The 19,534-nt window shown below is 43.7% G+C and overlaps 1 protein-coding gene across 2 annotated transcripts in view; it reads left to right on the top strand.

The window, feature by feature from the left end:
* The first annotated feature begins 14,462 nt into the window (after positions 1 to 14,462).
* Positions 14,463 to 19,534, top strand: part of efna5b (ephrin-A5b) — a 156,689-nt gene continuing 151,617 nt past the window's right edge. The window contains exons 1-2 of one of the 2 annotated variants that reach the window (XM_052068532.1): positions 14,463 to 14,751; positions 16,510 to 16,711. In XM_052068532.1, the coding sequence (XP_051924492.1) occupies positions 16,681 to 16,711 (31 nt within the window). In that variant the 5' untranslated portion in view covers positions 14,463 to 14,751; positions 16,510 to 16,680. The remainder of the gene's footprint in view (positions 14,752 to 16,509; positions 16,712 to 19,534) is intronic. The other variant, XM_052068528.1, reaches the window with a different exon arrangement.

Below are 19,534 nucleotides of genomic sequence, written 5' to 3'. Positions count from 1 at the left end.
TGCCCGGCGCTTTGAGCGACTGCCCTCCGGAACGAAGGCGAACCTGCGCGGCGAGGCCGCATTGCAAGCGGGAGTGGTAATTAATCTCCGTAAATATACATGGTCTCGTTGCATTTTTTATGAGGCGCAAGGAGGAACTGACACTGACCATGCACAGGGCCATGCACCTCATGTTGGACCTGCAAGGACGTTGAATGTGGCCTTTTGTTTAAAGGAGATCAAATCCTTGCTGACAGCATTTCTTTTTTTTTTACATGATGATACTGTAAAATGTGCAGAGGTACCGGGTTCGATTCCAGCCTCCGGCCTCCCTGTGTGGAGTTTGCATGTTCTCCCCGGGCCTGTGTGGGTTTTCTCCGGGTGCTCCGGTTTCCTCCCACATTCCAAAAACATGCGTGGCAGGCTGATTGGACGCTCTAAATTGTCCTTAGGTGTGAGTGTGCAAATGGTTGTTCGTCTCTGTGTGCCCTGCGATTGGCTGGCAACCGATTCAGGGTGTCCCCCGCCTACTGCCCGGAGACAGCTGGGATAGGCTCCAGCACCCCCCGCGACCCTAGTGAGGATCAAGCGGCTCGGAAGATGAATGAATGAATGAAGGATACTGTAAAATAACAAAATCTTGAATGGCTGGAGACATTTGAGTTTTACAGAGAACCCTACAAAGGCAGAATCTTGCTGCAGCAGCATCTCGACGTTGTTACGGTTGCTACCTCTGAAGACCAAAGGTCTTGGTTCCCGCCCCTTTCATGCCCATGCTTGTTGCCGCTTGTAAAAGGGAATAATGATGGATGCCCATCCTTTGATAGATTTTTCAGAACTTCATACAGAGTTAGGACCTGATTTACCAAGCCCCCCAAATAGCAGCCTCTAAAATACGTGTTCACTCGAACAGATTGCACACATAATCTACGAAGATTTGGATCCCAAATACGAGTGGAGGCTACATTGTGTCACTAATGGATCGTCCGTGCTGCTTACAACAGATGTGAAAGTGAAGACTGCCGGATTCCCCCGTGGAAAATTTACGAGAGTTGGATGTGATGAAATTGCCTCTTGTGCTGACACTTTCAAGCAAACACATTCCTGAGTTACAGAAAAGAAATCTGTCACACCAATAATTACGGAAGAGCCAGCAACCACATCAAAGCCATATTTTCTTTGATTTAACTGTTCCAGTGCTCGGCACTTGGGAGCATCTACTTATCCCGTGTAACATTGTGTTTAAAACTTGGGACCGCGCACCCAAAAAGCACTCTGGGAAAGGCCACAGCACCAATTCTCATAATGCTCTAAAATCACCCAGATGGATGGAAATGCAGAGTTGGAAAGAGTTTTGCCCTAGTTGGTATGGCATGACTCCTTCTTGTGACTGGCTCCAAGTCAGCCCTCATTTCGAAGCTCCAAATCTGCATTGGCGAATACACAATCATCTTTGCTTCTGGCATTTCAAAAATGCTGAGACAAGTGGAACACTTCTTCACACCGCCTCTCATTTTAACTGCAGCCAACTCCGGATTTTCTTTCAAATGTCCAAAGTCCAGTTTAGAAGTCAGGTCAGGACATAAGTTTTCCTCGCTTTGTTTTATCGGCTGTTCTCGTGTTTTTTTTTTTCATGTGCGCGTTTCCATATCTATGGGTCTGTTTTCTCTCCATACCTTCCTGCCCCTCATTGTCACGTTAGCCGTCCCATCGGCCGACTGCGGAGGGTCCGATATGCCAAGACTTCCCTTCATCCTCATCACTCCTCGCTGACTCAACTTTCCTTTGGCAGCTCGCAGCCTTCCTTCCACCGCTTCACCCTTGCCCTCTCCCGACACTGACGCTTCATCTCTCTTGGAAATTATGTCAATCACTTTTTGCGTGGGGCGAGTCTCGCCTCAGCGCTCCGAGAGCTTCGATATTGCAACATATCAAGGAAAAATATTTCCTGTCCATCATCATAAACTGTTCTCACCCCGACTCCCCCGGGGGACCGGGAGGTATTTTGGCTCCCTGGTACTCTCTCCCTCCCGCATATTCACCGTTGCTGTTTCTGCATTGGGGCAAAGTGCAGCGTGGAAAAGTGAAGATGTTAATGGGTTGACTTTGTAACTGACACGGCAAGAACCAACACGGAGAAGATATTCATGACTCAGAAGGAGCATGTGCTGTTCCGGCCCTCGAGGGGACCCAGAGAGTGCTCCGGTGGAGTTTGTTTGGATTACATCAGCTGGTTGGTTTTTGAGAGGAAGTTTGGGAATGACTTTGCCTCCCAGTCACTGCATCTGGAAATTGGACTGGAACGTGACAGACCGAGGGGCCTGGTTTGCCTTCTGACCCGAGTCCCCAACCAAAGCGGGGCTTCGATCCATCCTCGTGAAGATAAAAAATAAATGAGATTTGTTAATCCACTCCATTTTTAACATCCTCCCAATAAGCTCCGCCGACCGCAGGGAAAGTTCGAATGTGTCCACGAGGATAATGAAGTCCCTGTGATTCCCCAAATCGCACACTCGGTAGTTGATTGTCCGTCTCTTTCTCTCACTCTAAAGGGAGTTAATTGCTGCGTTTAGGCCGGAGCTCGGACTAGTTTCTCGGAGAAAAAGGTTAATTAAGAAGCGACCAAAAGAAGGATACGCGCGCATTTACATTTGCATCATGTGAAAGAATTCCCGATTTGGGACAGGGAGACAAACGATTTCTTTACCAGCAGCCTCATTTCCATGCAAGCTTCACCATCGATATGCAGATGTGGCAGGCGGATGACATTTAAAAGTAGTTAATTGTGCAAATCTTTGTTTTAGAAAGGAAAGGTCGTGAATTGGGAGTCTTTCATCTTCCAACGAAGCCCTCCCCCACCCCCATTCCCTCGAAACCCATTTCCCCCCCATAATCCAAAGGTGGGGTGCTAACCCATTTTCACTGCTGACCGCCATCGCTTTTCAAAGCGCTTCATGAATATTTACATGCACAAACTGTTTGGAAAATGAAAATGAATTTCTGGCCCAACAGGAGATGACTCAAGAATTCCCACATTCCCCTGCGCCATTGTTTGCAAATTCCGTCCATGTCAAATAATGAATGTCTTGGGATGCCTCCTCCCAAACCGTTCTATAAACATCGAGTCGATCACATTTGCCTGGAATTACGAACCTACCACAGTTTTGCAGTGTAACCCGACTCAAGTAAATTGGATGAATGTTGACTTGGATGAATTGCATGTTGAATTTTGTCGATATTTTGGGTCCAACCTCCCGACGGGGAAAAACTCCCGCCAGAGCACATTGAGGATTCAGCAGGTGCACAGATTGGAAATTTTACACCTGCCTTCTCCTGAATAGCCCTAATGGCTCCGTAATTGCACCATTTCATCACTTCCCTTCTGGCTTGATGACATTAAAGACAACTTGTTTTGGGAACAGACTCCATCCGAGCAGGGATGTGAACAGTGCAAAAAATTGGTATGATCATATTTCAATTATTATTAGCCATCCTCCCTGAAAAAAAGTGTTTTTTTCTGAGGGTTTTTTTTTTAATGGAACAACACTAAATGGTGTCTTCACACACTACGTGTTCGCAAATCTGTCCAAAGAACTCTTTGTAGTGACTAAATCATGTTCTGCCCAATTTGTTCTGTGACCAAGCTCAATTTACTCTTAAAGCACAGCAGGTTTCCCCAATGAAATTAATTGTATTGACCTATTGGTTTGTATTGGGTGTAATTCCACTGTAGACCACTAGATGCTGGTAATTACACTGAGTTAGTGAAGATTTGAAAGAACAACAACTAAACAAGAAGAATTTTAAATTTTAATTCGTTTTCTTTTTTTTTTTGTTAAAAATGATTGAGCGTCATCGGCTGTAATCCTGCTTTGTACGCCTACAGAACGCAATGGCTCGACTTCGTTTCATCATGTACATCAAAGGTAATGTTTAATCGCATATATTGTGGGATATAAGAGCCATAAGTGCTTAATATTCAGCCAATTCTAGACCAAGTCTGAAAAGTCGTTTAAAAACGTCGTGGGAGTGAATGAGTTAAAATAAACATGCCAAGGGAGTTTTTCATTCGGGTATTGCGAATTTCACTTAGGGTGGTATAGAATATAACCCTTGCGATGGAGGGAATTACATTGTTACGTTTTTTTTCTTCTTTCAAGTAACAAAAAGAAGTCACTTGTATAAGATAGAATTATTAAAATATGAATGTAGAAAAAAAACGTACCTCTAATTCAGTCAAAAGTCACATGTGCCTTGAAGGGAGAATGGCCTATTCAGTGGGAGACGCTCCAGTCGAGTTTGCCAGATGCCACGTGCTTCGTTCCGTGGGTGCCTCTGCTCCATGCTCCTTGTGAGTGCGTTCATGTTGATTGCGACTGACTGGCATCGAGTCGACAGTGTGGTCTACCTTTTTTGCACAAAGTCAGCTGCAATCGGCTCCAGCTCGCCGTGACCCCGAACGGGGCAAGCGGTGAAAAAAAAAAAATGGATGGATGGATGTTTTTCATTGGACACAGACGTTAATAATCCCAATCCTGTTCCCTCAAGGACACAACGGCTGCCGCGTATGTTCTCTGGAAAAACATGACGCACATTGATTCAACATGCGACTCCACTGACGTCTCTTTGTCTGCTGCTCGGATCTTACATCCTCCGTGTGGTTTTCATCAATTAAAACAATCCTTGCCTGTTCAGGAGCTACAGATGGTCAGGTTGAGACCCGAGCAGCGTCGGGGTCTCCCGGCCAACTGCTCTGACATGTCAGACATGCTGGTATGCCTCGTCACTCCCCACTTCCCCACCGTAACAAAGGTCGGGCCAACTCCCCTCCGGAGCGACGGGCCCAAGTGGCTCGCCGGGACGTGAGGCGTGACGGGGCTCCAGCCTCAAGGCCAAAACGTGCGCCTCCCACCCACCCCGGCGGAGCTCCTTTCAAAGCCCACCCGGCCTCCCCCTTTCCTTCCTTTCTCCGGTCCCAGTGTCCATTTAATCCCCTTTCAATTCCATCTCTCGCCACTCAAAGCATCCAATCGACCCGGCTCGCCTGCTCGCACAACAATCACGCACACATTCCACTTTTCGTTTGCCTCCCAGAATTCCCTGCTCCTTTTCCATCACCAAAAGCTCACAACTCACCACCTCTCCGGACGCCCCCGAAACACCCACCTCGCTTTTCTTTCCAGGGGTGTGTATTTCACGGCGTGCTCAGTTGAACGGGCTCAGAGTGATTTCCCAAGGTGGGGAGCTGAAGGTTAGGCAGAAGCCACGGCTGTTTGGTGATGACACAACCGGGAGTTGGACATTTGCGCGGCGTCGCTCCATGAAAGTGAGAGCGTCGACGAGATCGTTTGAAGTCTTCGAAATGCCGACGGAAAAACTGAGAGGTGTGGAATTAACAAGCCATACGATGCCCGCTGCTCTTTTCTCTGACCTGTGCAATAACGAGGCTCGTTGCTAACGCGTCTTTATGGCTTATGTTGGAAACATTATGAGTCCGAGGTGGCTAATATGCGGAAAGCCAGACGAGATGTCAGCGATCCAACCGCTCGTCATGTGGAAGTTGCGGTTTCCCCTGGTTAAAAAAAAATCTGATTTTTCAAACGTTTGCGATGATCGCCGTTCACAAAGGAACCTGTCTGTCTGTTGGGGGGGGGAAACACTATGCACTTGCTTGTGCTTTTAGATCATCTTTCCATATTTTAGCTTGATTGATGTTTTTATTTATTTTTTTGCTTTATGATTTGATTTATTGTTAAAGCCAAACCGACTCATGCCCTCCTCATATTTGAGGTTAATCACAGTGAAAATAAAACGGAAACGTCACAAGAAACGAATTAGTGTTTGAGATGCTCATGATAAATCATTAGCCTAATAGCAAGATGCTCATGACAAATCGTTAGCCTAATAGCATAAACACCAACGTCGTTTTTGTTTTACTGTCACAATATCACCAAAAACTGCTTCAACCAACAAAGTGTATTCAGAAAAAGTGGTTAAGAGTGCACGACTGTCTTTTATGTTGTGTTGTATTATTTTTGTCGTTTTATGTTAACTGTTCTGTTGATGGCGGCGCGGGCACCCGCAGCGGCTCCTCTCCCTCCTGCGGTTGAGAGGAAAGAAATTTCATCTGTGCTGTTTGTTGCACATAGAGCACATTTGACAATGAAGTTGACTTGAACTTGAAAATATATAAATATCATTGTGCTGGCTTAATTTTTTTTTTTGTCTATGTAGATTCTCAATCATCCAGGTAATCTGTAAAGGTGTAATTTAGACAACTGTGTTTTTTGAATTTGTGTGTTTTATGCTTCTTGGTTTCTGAGAATGCTCAAAAAACAACTTTTTATTTTATGCTGTTATACGAACGCAATATTTGCCCTGTTTTTTTTTTTTTTTTTTGAAAAAGATGACTGTCCCTGATCTTGTCAGAAATGCTTAAAAACGGTATTCCTCACCACGTTCTCCTTCGAACTATGCTAATCGTGCTTCCACAACAGTGGCTGTGTTGTTTTGAAAAGACTAAAATTATTTACCTTAATTTACACAGCCTAGTTTGACTGAAGAACATGCATGGCTGCTTTTCAGATACCCCCGCCCCCCAAACTGCTTCACCCACATTGAGTTCCACGTGCTCACGCCACTGGGAGCCAAGGTTCCCCGCTCTTGTTCACAGAGCATTCCTATACTTGGCCGTCCGGGTGTTAATTGCCTCACTCAGGGTCACTTCCACCAAAGCTACATGGGAATGTGCTGGCGCTTTTTTTTTCTTCTTCCCTCTGCCCTCGCGCACCCAGTCGAGAGAGTTGAAGGAACAGCCTTCCAGTCAAAAGCCCCATTTTACCTTCAGCGACATGGTGCAGGGATAGCTCGGGAGAAAAAAAAAAAAACTTTCGTGACGGCTAATGTTCATTGTCAATGTTGCCTAATAGAAGTCATTATGTTGACTGTGTCCTCGGTGTTCATGAAATCATAACCTTTACTGTACAAAAGCGTGCGCCGGGCTCGGTGACATCCAAGCGACACATTCTTCTTGTTACTCTCGGCTTGGCATCCATTTGTAGCTTGGAAGAACTTCATTAGAGAAGGCCAGACTCTCCAAGCACAACAATACGCCGTTCATGTGACTAGCGTCGAGAAGACGTCTGCATGTCTTCATTATAAAACCTTTCTTTCTTTTTTTTTTCACTATATAAGAGAGCGGCTGCCTTTACATCAGCCGCCTATACTTTTTGTTCTTCTACTTTCTTCCTTTCATAACTTTGCTGCTGTAAATTAGGAATTTCTCCATTGTGAGATAAATAAAGGTTTTTAGTTTGACGGATAAAACACTGACAGCTTGTCTCCTCACAGGTATTCTTTGGATTTTTAAAGATCCGGTTGTTTTGAATGAAGCTCGAGAACAGGCAACAATAGGATAAGGAACCTTGGGGGGATTGTTTTCCGCTTCCTGTAAAACAGCTTTTTTTTTTATACGTCCATTGCTCCCTCCACATTATTTCTCTCCGTTAATTTAAAGGAATGTTTCCAATTTTGTAAAAAAAAAAGTATATAAATACAGTATATATATATATAATGATAGATAATATATGTAGTAGAGTATATGTTGGTTTAAAATTTGGCTTGTGTAAATAATGCGACGTTAATGGTTAAGATATCATTTATTCGTCCCACACTGGAGAAATTTACAAAAAGTACAAAGTTACAAAAGTAGTTTAGAACAAACACAAGAAACAAGGCTTTAGACATACGTACGTACATGCAAGTCTTCACTCAACCTTAATACTGAGCAGAATAATTTTTTTTCAGTCCTTTTTTTTTAAAGCATTTATCAGAAATTAAATTTTTCATGCACCCTGTAACCTGATAACATGATAAGCTGTCCACTGCAGTAACCGCTGTCCCTGAGAGGGTTCAACAGTCCTATAATAAAGGAATGTCTATTTCCTCTGAAAGATGTGATATAAAAAGGCAGAGGTTGTAAATTTTCGATATGTCCGCATAATTATATCCACCACCCCAGAGATTACATTTTTTTTCTTTTTTTTTTTTTGGTAAGTGCAAAATACAGGGCAGCATTTCACTGTTTGTAAGTGAACTCTCCACACTACAGTTCTTAAACAAATGTGTGCAGGAGTATCGTTTTTCGTCCACGTCGGAAAATGTTTTCTATTTCCTATTTGGATCACAAATAAGAGTCATGGCAACTCAGGAGAGCAATCGCCAAGCAAATTGTCTTCCACCGGGTTCACTCGAAGATCGAAAAGAAATCTGGAGTCGTTAAAATCTCATTATCTGATTGGCTTGGTGGTTTTGCTTGGCAGGTGCTGTCCATGTGGAATGTTTATGGTAACGTCTCGAGATGGACAGTCGCAGAATGTTTCCATGAAAGAAGATGAATTCATCCCATCTGGATGTCAGTCATCAGCTCATTATTTCGACTTTACGGAACCTTTCTGGGTTTCTTATCTCACTGGCTTGTCCTCGTGGTTTCCAGGATGAGCGCTTGGCATTTCATCTTTCTTTGAACCAATTCGTCATCAGATAAAGCGAGTCAGCAGAGGACGCGAAGTTTGGTCGGAAGCACGCGGTTGGTGGCGAGCGGTCAGTCGATTGCGCTTGAGCTTGGGCGAAAAGGTGAGCAACACAGAAACAAACATTAGTCATCTGACTAATGGGGTTTTTTGGGGTATTTTGGGGTTAGAACGCCTAACAAAACAGTGAAAGAAAATAAAAAGGTGACCTCAAGCTAGAATTGCATTTCAAGAAGTGATGCGTGTTGAATTGTGCAGAAGTCGCAAAAGAAAAAAAAAATCACTTACTCAGTTTGCCCTTCCAATGAAATGACAAATTTTGCAACATCAACAGATTTTCTTTCAATGCAAAACACTTTTTTTTCAATACTACCAATCATTCATTCATTCATTCATCTTCCGTACCGCTTGATCCTCACTAGGGTCGCGGGGGGTGCTGGAGCCCATCCCAGCCGTCTCCGGGCAGTAGGCGGGGGACACCCTGAATCGGTTGCCAGCCAATCGCAGGGCACACAGAGACGAACAACCACCCATGCTCACACTCACACTTAGGGACAATTTAGAGCGTCCAATCGGCATGCCATGCATGTTTTTGGAATGTGGGAGGAAACCCACGCAGGCCCGGGGAGAACATGCAAACTCCACACAGGGAGGCCGGAGCTGGAATCGAACCCGGTACCTCTGCATTGTGAAGCCGACGTGCTAACCACTGGAGTACCGGGCCGCCTCAATACTACCAGTTACAGTTAATGTAACAAACTCACTCAGCAATCATTGAACAAAAATCCCTTTGGAAAAGCAAAAGTTTTGTGACACATTTCTCAGCTTTATAAACGCCGACCCGAGCAATTCGTCCTGATTTAACGTATTATCGAGTGAAGATTTATCACTTGTGAAAGACAATGGTTTCTCTTCCAGGGCGCATTTCCTGAAAATCAAGCCGACGTCGACTCTCGTGATTAATCAAAGCGCCGTTGCGCTGCCTCACTCGCGCGTGGCTTGTTGCGGGAACTCCATTCGTCAGCCTGTTAATCCAATGGCATCGATAGACCTGTGGCCGCCAGTTAATCCAGATGCTTAACTGTCCGCACAAGCGCACCTCTCTTCCGATCACCTCACTTGTGTCCGGTTCACTCCATTCTCATCATCACACTTTCTATCTGTTCACCACTCGCGTCCCGACACGGCAGTGGACAGTTTATCACGTTATCCAGGTGACGGGGTGCGTGAAAGGGTTCAAAAGTTTGAAACAAAGCAGCATTTCTGCAGCGAACTCTTCATTTTTTTGCAACTGAGTCCTCATGATCTGCCAAGGCGTTTTGTACTTTAGTTTCCTTTCTTTCAAAGTGACTTCCCTGTGGACATAACGCTTACTTTGATCCAGGATCAGCAAGATTCAACAGTGGTGGGGATTGTGTAAAGCGCGTCATGCTTTTTGAGGGGAGGGGGAGGATTTAATACAAGATGTGCATTCATGCAGCTCTTTGATTTTTCGTAGTCTAGAATCATACGGAAGAAAAAAAAAACGTCCCCGATCTTCACAATGCTAACAGACTAGCACCACGCACGTTAATTTTTTTTAAGTCCCTGGAATTCAAACCTTTTGGATCGAAGATCTACTTTTTGATCAACCAACCTGACGGGATCTACCCTTAGCGGCGCACGCACGCGCACACAAATGTAAGATTTACCTGCTTTATTTTATTTATTTATTTTATTTTTTTGTGAAAATTAGACTGAATAGTGTGCAGTGTATATTAACACAAAAAATATATTACTAACATGTACAAAGACATACAAATGGTTGTTGTTTTTTTTTTTTTTTTCTTCTCGACACTCCTCGGATCTACTTGGGACCTGTCTTAGATCTACCGGTAGATCAGGATCTACCTAATGGGCACCCCTGTCTTACACCAATCGGGGTTGACAAAAAATAAAAATTTAAAAATAAATAAATGGTGTGCATGTTATAATACTTTGCCTTGTAACTTGAGGCCTTTGTTTGTGCTTCACATTGCGGTCTATTAATCACCGAACAGTTTTAAAATAGGCCAATGATTGAGACGCTTGGCTTATACTCCCAAGCGCCTTCGGGTGCGGAAAATATATAATATTTCGATAGACTATGCATTTATGGATTAAATTGAGATGATTTTATTTTTGTGAAGCCACTTGATGAAATCAAATTGACTTGAAATACGGTTCCTCTTTCCTGGAAAGTGAACGAGGTCAAAGAATTGGCTCCTAATTTTGGAACAAACTTGAGAGTCACCTTTTCTGGCCAGACTCTTGAGGTTACGGTCGTGGCTCGTACTTCTCTCGGTCCTTGCTTCCTACCACAAACTGGCTCTCACCTCGCCCCGTCTAACCCGAAACCTCACTGCCTCCTTTTTTTTTTTTCCACCTTCCTCCTTTTCCTCAGTGCACCGATCCGCCTGACCTCCCCTGACAAGCTCTCGGGATAACAAATCTTTCTCCATGATGACAGGAGTGACTTTTTCTCTCTTTGCAAGAGTCCGAGTGATGAAAGGAGAAACGGATCGACTCTGACGGCGCGCAACAGAAAACATCAGAGGTGTTGTGCTCAAAGCTGATGGAGGTAAAAGGCCGATCAATAATTTTCATATTCGGCCGCCGCGAACGACCATCGACCGGGTTGCGACTTCCAAAATGTGCTATTTTAATTTCGGGGGCAAGGTAGGCTGTTGCTTCCAACCGCTATGTTCCTCTCTTCCCTGTCTGCCGGCGCCTGACGGATGAGCAAAGTGGTTCCATCCACTGCATAATGGCATGAAAAGAAGCCGCCGCAAGCAAAGTGACACAAAGACATCGAGACATCTGCCGGAGTGGATGTTTCGCTATTGGACAGAGTGACACCGAAGGAGGCTTTTTGACCGTCGAAGTAGCAGAAGCAAAAGTTGCCGAGTGAAGTCGACGATTGGCCGGGTTAAAAGTGACGCTTCCCCTTGAATGAATTTCATCGCTCAAACTTCGCATGAGGCAAACTCATCGGCTCTTCTCCGGCATCCCGAGTGACACTTAGCGCCAAACACTCGGAGATGCCCTTCGCAAGGTGACGCGGCGGGAGGCCCGCGCACCGATGAGCACCATCACGTCCATTCCACTCGATGTGATTTCACATCCCACTCGGCCGCACGCCGGTCCGGACCCCCCCTCGCCCCCCCCCCCCCCCCCCCCCCCGGTGTGGACCTGATACGGCCGCTGGTTCTTCAGCCGTAAAGGGCGGCCCGTTGTGAGGAGCGGCAATAAAAGTCTCATGATCGTGATCGTCAAGCTCGGCGCCATCATCGCCAACGTTATCATGTCCGTCGTTGCGGAGTGAGCACCGGGTGACCCAGGTGAACATTGACACTCCCCGTGCCGATAACAGAAAACGAAACTGTGGAACTGCGAATCGGCGAAAAGACGTTTCGGACAGGTGCCTTGCTTTGTGAATGTGAATTTAATCGCATTGGTGAAAAGCGAAGAACGCAAAAGTAACTTCGATCCGTTATGGACTTTGCCTGAAAGTCCTCTTTCCGAAGTCTGACGCTACCCGTACGTGAGAGGACTCTGAGGAGATTTGGAAAAAAACTTTCATCTCACACCTGTTCACATTGAGAGTCAAGTTACGGAATTCTTAGTCAGCGCCTCAGAAGAAGATTTGACAAAGACTGCAAAATTTGCAGGCTCGCATTTACAAGACGACAACTAGATTCTTCCCATCAAGCCCAGTTGCATTTTTGCCGGTATTTTTCCAGTTCCATTGGAGCTCTTCGTCACCACCACGACTGCAAGACTTGTGATTATCTCAAACGTGGATAGAAGGTGTCGGAAAGCGCAGACTCTGAAAAAAAACGATCGTACCACTTTACATTCAACAATCGAGATGTCGGGAGCACGCTACGACTCCAGTCAACTTCCTTCTGACTTTCAATTTTTAGTCTGAGACGATGAAAATTGTTTGTTTTGTGGCCAGCATGAGGGAGAACAAGTTCCTCCTCGATTGTTTTTGCTACCAGTTGTCTTGTTCGGGCAAGCAGATGATTTGGGGCTTATCTCATCTGATTTTGACTGAGAAACAGGAAACAAGTCGATCACGGGAGACATCTAGGCAGACAACTATGCACCCTGACGTTCACACTGGCGGGGAAAACATGCAAACACAACACCCAAAGGCCTAAGTGGAAGATTTGAACCTGCGAAACACTTGCCAACATTCTGCCTCTGATTTGATTTGAAAAACAAACAAACCCTGTAATGATATCTGGTAACCTGATAACTTGATCAGCTGTCCACTGTAGTAATCACTGTCCCCGAAAGGGTTAATAACCGCGTTTGAAAGAGTAGCACTCTTGCCAAACGAATCCACTGACTATATATGGCTCATCCTGGTCATCAATCGGATTTATTTCCAGCCAATACATCCTGCAATGTTTTAATGTAGTCCCGGTGAAATGGTTGATTCGATGGAAATAACCATCAGCATTTCGCGTGCGGCGTCTCGACCTGCAAAGCGGTCACACAAGTGGAATGTGGATACGTGATGAGGGCATGCTGGCGTGGAGATAAAACGCAGCGTGTTCCACCGTCATAACTTCAAAGTGACCTCTCCTGCGAGGCAGCGGGGGTGCGGTTGTGATGTCAAAGGCGCCTATTGACAAATTCAAACGTCGCCTTATTTAAATAACATTCCATCCAAACGGCCCAGTGTTTTGTAAATGGCTCCCTTTTGTTTGCATACTCGTATGGGGGAAATCGATGCGGTTCTCGTTTGTGTCAAATGTAAATATAGAGAGAGAGGTGTTGTTGCTTTCACAAAGGAGTGAGGACGCCTATCTGATGAGGTTAAAAAAAAAAAGTACTTATCAGCACGTGGAAACTGTCCAAATAATCCAGATGTAGTACATGTGTCCACGTATTGGACAAGCGCCGACCTGACGACAGCCAAATCATTCCCAGTTTAGGATGGGTGATGTGATTCTGATATTTTAACGTTCAAAAAGATATCATGAAACAACAAATAAGTAACTCATTGGCTCAAAGCCTCTTTTGAAGATTCCGAGGCGTCGCGTTTGATGCAGTGCACGGTGGCATTAGTCAGCAATAAAATAGGAAAGAAATGTTCATACAAAATTGGGATTGGGTGGAGATTTGTTGGCAATTTCAATCTAACATGTTGAGGAGAGCAGAAGGCATTCGATAAATGGGAATAATTCACACACACGCACGGACAGAAAATGTCCTTTCATAAACTGTAATTCAGAATCAGAATCATCTTTATTGGCCAAGTATGTAGAACACACAAGGAATTTGTCTCCGGTATAACACGCTGCACTAGTATCATCGTAAACAAGAAAATCATTGAACCATTTTAGAGTATACCAGTATACCAGTAGTTTTGCAATTTAATCCTAGATCTTATCCAGATATTGGCAAAATGTACATTTAGCATATAAACCACATGTAGCATGTTGAAATGATTCAAATTCTGTCATCCCCAATCCAGTTTCAATAACTTTGTGTGCACAGTCCAGGATTTCGATTTGCAGCCAACTGTAATACTGATGATGAGTGCATATTTCTTACTCATTTATGTGAAATCAAAAATATTTTAACATGCGTCACAGGTTTATACGGATGCCATCATTCCAACCAAATGAATTCAGATCTGCTTCGTGAGGAACTTGGTGGGATGTCCTTTTTCCCCGATGTACTTGAAGGACATTTGGAGATGCGACATTTACATTCCTCTCTTCCAACTCTCAGTCCCATATTGTATTAGCCCTTGTAACCTCCCACAATGCTTTTTCTCCCACTCTCGTCCACGTTTGTGGAGGTTGTCCGTCTCCTCTGAGAGGCGAGGAGCGGACAAAACATCGCCGTGATTGAAACTCTGTGTTTGCCGCACGCACACATCGATGTACAAATTTCGAGGGGGGGGCGTCGTAATGCTTCTCTCGGCCGAATCATTAATGCAGCCTCACACAGCCGGCCGGGCTTGGTCCAATGTGGAGCTCAGCACACATGTTTTCAATTGAGTGTACATGTGTGTCATCGCCTTCCATTTCGTCCTTTGCCGGGAGACATTTGAGTCAATATGTTTGTTTTTGCCACATTCAAAGTAGCGAGAAAGAATGTTTGATTGAAAGGCCCTATCGACAGTTTGCAGTCCACCGGAACAAGTTGCTATCGTTCAAGATGTTCCGGTTTTCAAACTGCGCGGAGGTTTTGTTTGAAGGTAAATATTTGGAAGTACGTTGGCGTTCGGCGTTATTATTCTGCTCATGCGAACTGAACAGCAACAGTCGAAACGAATGTTGTGGACAGTTTTCATAACCCCCTTAGTGACGTTAGCTTCACTGTCTTTGTGGGTTTTGGACCGACCGAATGAAGATGGACGTCGGTCGTTGTTCTTTCTTCATTCTGTGAGTTGCAAACAATTCCGTTTGTTAACATCATTGACGAGATTAGCTATTAATTCAAATGAACGAGCTGGTCAAAAACTAAAGTGAAGTACTTGTAGTGGACTACCAGATTTGGTATTTTAAAGGAAACCATGCCTAACTTATATCAAATGAATGAGTGTAAGTTTTTTTTGGTTTGTTTATTGAACATAAAACTTACAGTAATAATTTGACAGAAAATAAGGTAAATAAAATATTAAAAAGGGAAGAGAAATCAGTCATCATTCAACACAATTATGTTCAAGTCAATATAAAGTGCATGAAAATAAATAATATAAGGCATATATGATGTATCTGCAATCAGAATATTTCTGTCATGATGTTGTGTTTTATTTTACAAATCTCATGTATGTAAATAGTAGAACACTTTTTCTTCGAAAAAATATCACCCTAAGTAATTCAATAATTATCCAAATGATAGTTTTGTTTTGTGGAGTTGCGTTAAAAATAGATTTCATTTAACAAGTAAAGGCGATCAAACAAGAGGGGGTGGGGTTAATCGAAGAGAAAGTGAGATGAACAAAATGGAGGCGCTGAGGACATCACGGTAGAATAGATCGTGTGTTGGTACTGTGAAGGATGAGAAGAGAAATGCAATCAGGGCCCAGACAGAAGTGTAACAGAACCATTTGTTTGCGGTCGTAATGGAGAGGAGATCGTTCGGCCCAGGTGAAGTTTTGCTCGTCGAGGCCTGACCGGACCGCTCGAGTCAGACTGTGAAAAACACTCAAGGAGACAAATATGTGGCGCAGCTGGAGAAAAAAACATGAATTAAACGGAGGGAAAAGTCTTTTATCCAGACGCGTTAAGTCCTCGAAGCTCAAAAATAGTCAAGTGCTTCAAAACAGTCAGCCGCAACGCAAACTCCTCATCAATACTTTATGATTATAAAACAATACATTTCCCACCGATATATATTTGCAGATGTGTTTATATAATTGAGGAGGGACGACTCATGCCAGTGCTAGAGGGTGGCACTTGACCCTCCCCCCAAAAGTCAGAAAAGCTGAAATAGTGGTGAAGCGCTATAGCTCCACAATTGACATAGTTCTAATTCTTTCCATGTTTCCAACAATTATCTTAAAATATTAGAAAAAAAAATCTTAATGTTGCTCATGTATTGTGCTTTTTTTTGGCTTTGTATTGATTTATTATTATTATTATCTTTTTGCAAGACAGATTTAACAAGAAGAGACAGCTTTATAGCAATTAAAAATGAAATTGAAATAAGCGTTTTTTACATTTTATTTGGAACTAAGAGCAAAAGATTGAGGACAGATTACACAGATTACAATGGCTGGGTCTGGAACATTTCGCCAGTGATATTGGGAATTTACTCTAATATTGTGCATTACAAGCATTTGGTGCTATAACACTTGTGTTGGAAGACATTTGAGAACACTGAAAAGTCACTGCGTATTGGAATTTGGGATATGGGAAACAGCTTTAAATTAAAAGAAAAAGGACTTCCCCTTTACTGTGGGGAATCGCTTTATGGGCTCTCATCAGTACTGCCATTGTTAAAACCACAGCTGGTGTCGCTGGGAAGAGACGGCGAAAAGTAGCGGAAGTTCAGGCGAGCAGGTCAGAAATGGAGGAGAGGAAGGACAAGAGATGGGGGGAAATTGACCTGGAGCTGCGGCGCACGCTGGCCAGAGATGGAGGAGAGGATCAAGGCAGGAAGTTGACGGAAAGAGTACAAGATGGAAGAGTGGGAGGTCGTGAAAAGATGGGGTAAGATGACACTGGTGTGACCCTCCGGACATTGTGTGGGTGTATATGTGTGCGTGTGTGTACGTAGGAGTCCAACAACTCTAGTGAGGGAACGTCATAGCAAGTGTGTTTACTTGCAACGTGAACAAGTTGTGCTTTATTTACCAGGCAGGGTCAGGATAACACCCAACACGCGCAAACAAGTCCATCCGTCACACATTGAAGAAAATCTCCGATCTTCACCCCTGGTCCACAAAATCAATGAGCAAAACAGGCCGACCGCGTGATTCGACCGAGTGGCTTTGAATATATTCAACTAAAGCCGCCACGCATTTGGAGAAGCTGGAGATAAGGATTTAAACAACAATGGAGAAATAACCCTTCGAATATTTGGTCCGAAAATAAAATCAGGGACAATACCTTGGATCTATAATGTTTGTTTTTTTGGTTAAAGGTTTTTTATTTTGTCATGTGGAATACACACACAAAAAAGAAAAAAAAAAACAAGACGAGGATTAAAGATGTGACACTGTATAAAAAAAATTCAATGTTCACTATTTCCAAACCTATTATTAATTTCAATTATGTGTGGGTTGTCTCCGGGTACTCCGATTTCCTCCCACATTCCAAAAACATGCATGGTAGGCTCATTGAACACTCTAAATTGTCCCTCGGTGTGAGTGTGAGCTCGGATGCTTGTTCGTCTCTGTGTGCCCTGCGATTGGAATGCAACCGGTTCAGGGGGTAACCCACCATTAAAAGATTGGTTTTCAGTTCACTTAACAAAAATAATATGTAATGTAATAATGTAAATCATGAGACAAAAAAATGTAATGCAGGTGCAAAAATAACCTGTAAACATTCTGAAATCAAACACTAATGTACTGGGATTTTTCTTTTCTTTTTTTTTTTGCAGGGAGAGGGCGATGAGTCATACACCATCGTTAGTTGGAGGTGTCACCAAATCCTTTATTGGACCTAATTCCCAATTGTGTTTTTTATTTGCCGTTACGATAGGAGAAAATCAATTTTAGTGTTCTGAAATGCAAAATTTCGAACATTCTGCACCGTAGGTGTATTCGGTAAAGAGTTGGCGAACGCAGCAGAGTCAAAGAAGCGGCCAATCCATCAAGACAATGCAGCAAGCTATCGACCGTTGTTTGATTAATGACGGCGACTGTCTAGGCTGCAATCGGCTCTCATCTGCCTCTGATGTGGCGTCGTCGCCCATCTGTCTGCTCCACTTTGGGTATCACAACATCGAGCTAACCGCAACCTGCGTATGGCCGCTAAAGATCCGCTCTGCCCTTGTTCCTGTGTATAAAAATACTTGGATTCATAATTATAACATCATCGTTCATAACGCTGCCCAAGAACGTCCGTCTTAGAGGGAAGTTGAGCGGGATGAAGGATGAGTATCGGGCTGATCTGAGGGCGCAATGTTGTTCGTCTAAAACTACTCAATCATCTTGTCTTAACACTTCCCGTATGGTGACTGGACGCAGGCCAAAACAGGTCTTTAATTCGAACCAGTTGGGTTCTTTCCACGCCAGTCTTATGTTTCCCTTTTGGTTGTACTCTTATGCTCATTTATTCTTGAAGTAGCGTACTGAATTTGTTCATCTGCTTGGACTTTTTATTCTGTTTATGTAATGTGCAGTATATAGTGTTAGTCCTCCCATACGCTTTAAACACATGTAACCTTACCTAAAGGTACTAAAACACATTTCTAAATCTATATCTTAGTACTTATCACTCTTCCACTGTCAAGATACTGTGCGGGAGATTATTGTATAACATCACTTAAAGGAAATGAAAGGAAGACTCCCGCTCATAGTTTTCCAAATAAAAGCAAGGAGAGTGAAAGTTTGTACATTTAAACACCAAAATGTTCAATCAAAGCAGTTAATTTGGCCAGCTGTACGTCGTTTAGCTTATTGCTAAAATGTAATGTGAAATACAATAGACGGGCTAGTGGAAATTAGCATTGATGTTCCCGATACAATAAGCGTAAAAAAAAGAAAGAATAATAATAATAAATTATTCAAAATAAGCAAAACTGTGGAAGTGCGAATGATGAACTGCTGTATAGCATATGTAGCATCTCACTTGGAAACATTCTTAAATGTCAAAGTAAATAAGTCTTTTGTCACACGCTTGTGCACGACTACTCAAAGTTTTTGTCTGACAGTTTTCCCCCCCAAAAATTCTCAAACTCCAAACACTTCCCTACAGGTTGTATGTGTGGATATTTGTCTGTATAAACGTCCCACTTTCCCATCTGTCACGGAAGCCAAAGGGGAGAAAACAAAGTAATCCTGTAAATTTGTATCTTTGTTTAGCTTATGAAAAATGATGAAGGGGCTCAGCTGCAAGAACTAATTTGAAACAACGCCAGGAGCTGTACGGGCTAACTACTAAAAGTTTCGACTGTCCTAATGTAGATTTCCACTCGGAGGCTAGGTCGTAATTGCAGGTAGCGAGAACAGCCTGCCTCGTTGTTGTTGTGCAAGGGACAGACGCCATCTGGCAGCTGTAATATTTATGAGCACAGCAAAGCAGGAAGTCAGGTGAAAGTTAAAGGAAGGCATAAGAGAAGAAGGTGACCGGTTCAGCGGGGCCACCTTGCAAGGTGCGCCCACAGTTCTTCCACTTTGCAACAAACTTTGATTTACTCTAATTGCTTTCAAGGGCAAGACCCCTTACGCCTCATAACTACTTGTCGGGTTGCACTTTTGGGGTTGCACGACTCGTTGAGAGCAACGCGTGATTATGCCGTCCGTGCTCTTGTCAGTCCCGAGTGAAACCACTCAAACCAACCCAAGCTGGTCTGCGGAGCACAAT

Source organism: Hippocampus zosterae, chromosome 6, assembly GCF_025434085.1.
Source record: "Hippocampus zosterae strain Florida chromosome 6, ASM2543408v3, whole genome shotgun sequence".
Classification (NCBI taxonomy): Eukaryota; Metazoa; Chordata; class Actinopteri; order Syngnathiformes; family Syngnathidae; genus Hippocampus; species Hippocampus zosterae.
The sequence above is the reverse complement of the archived record's forward strand: the minus strand, read 5'-3'. Positions and strand labels throughout refer to the sequence as shown.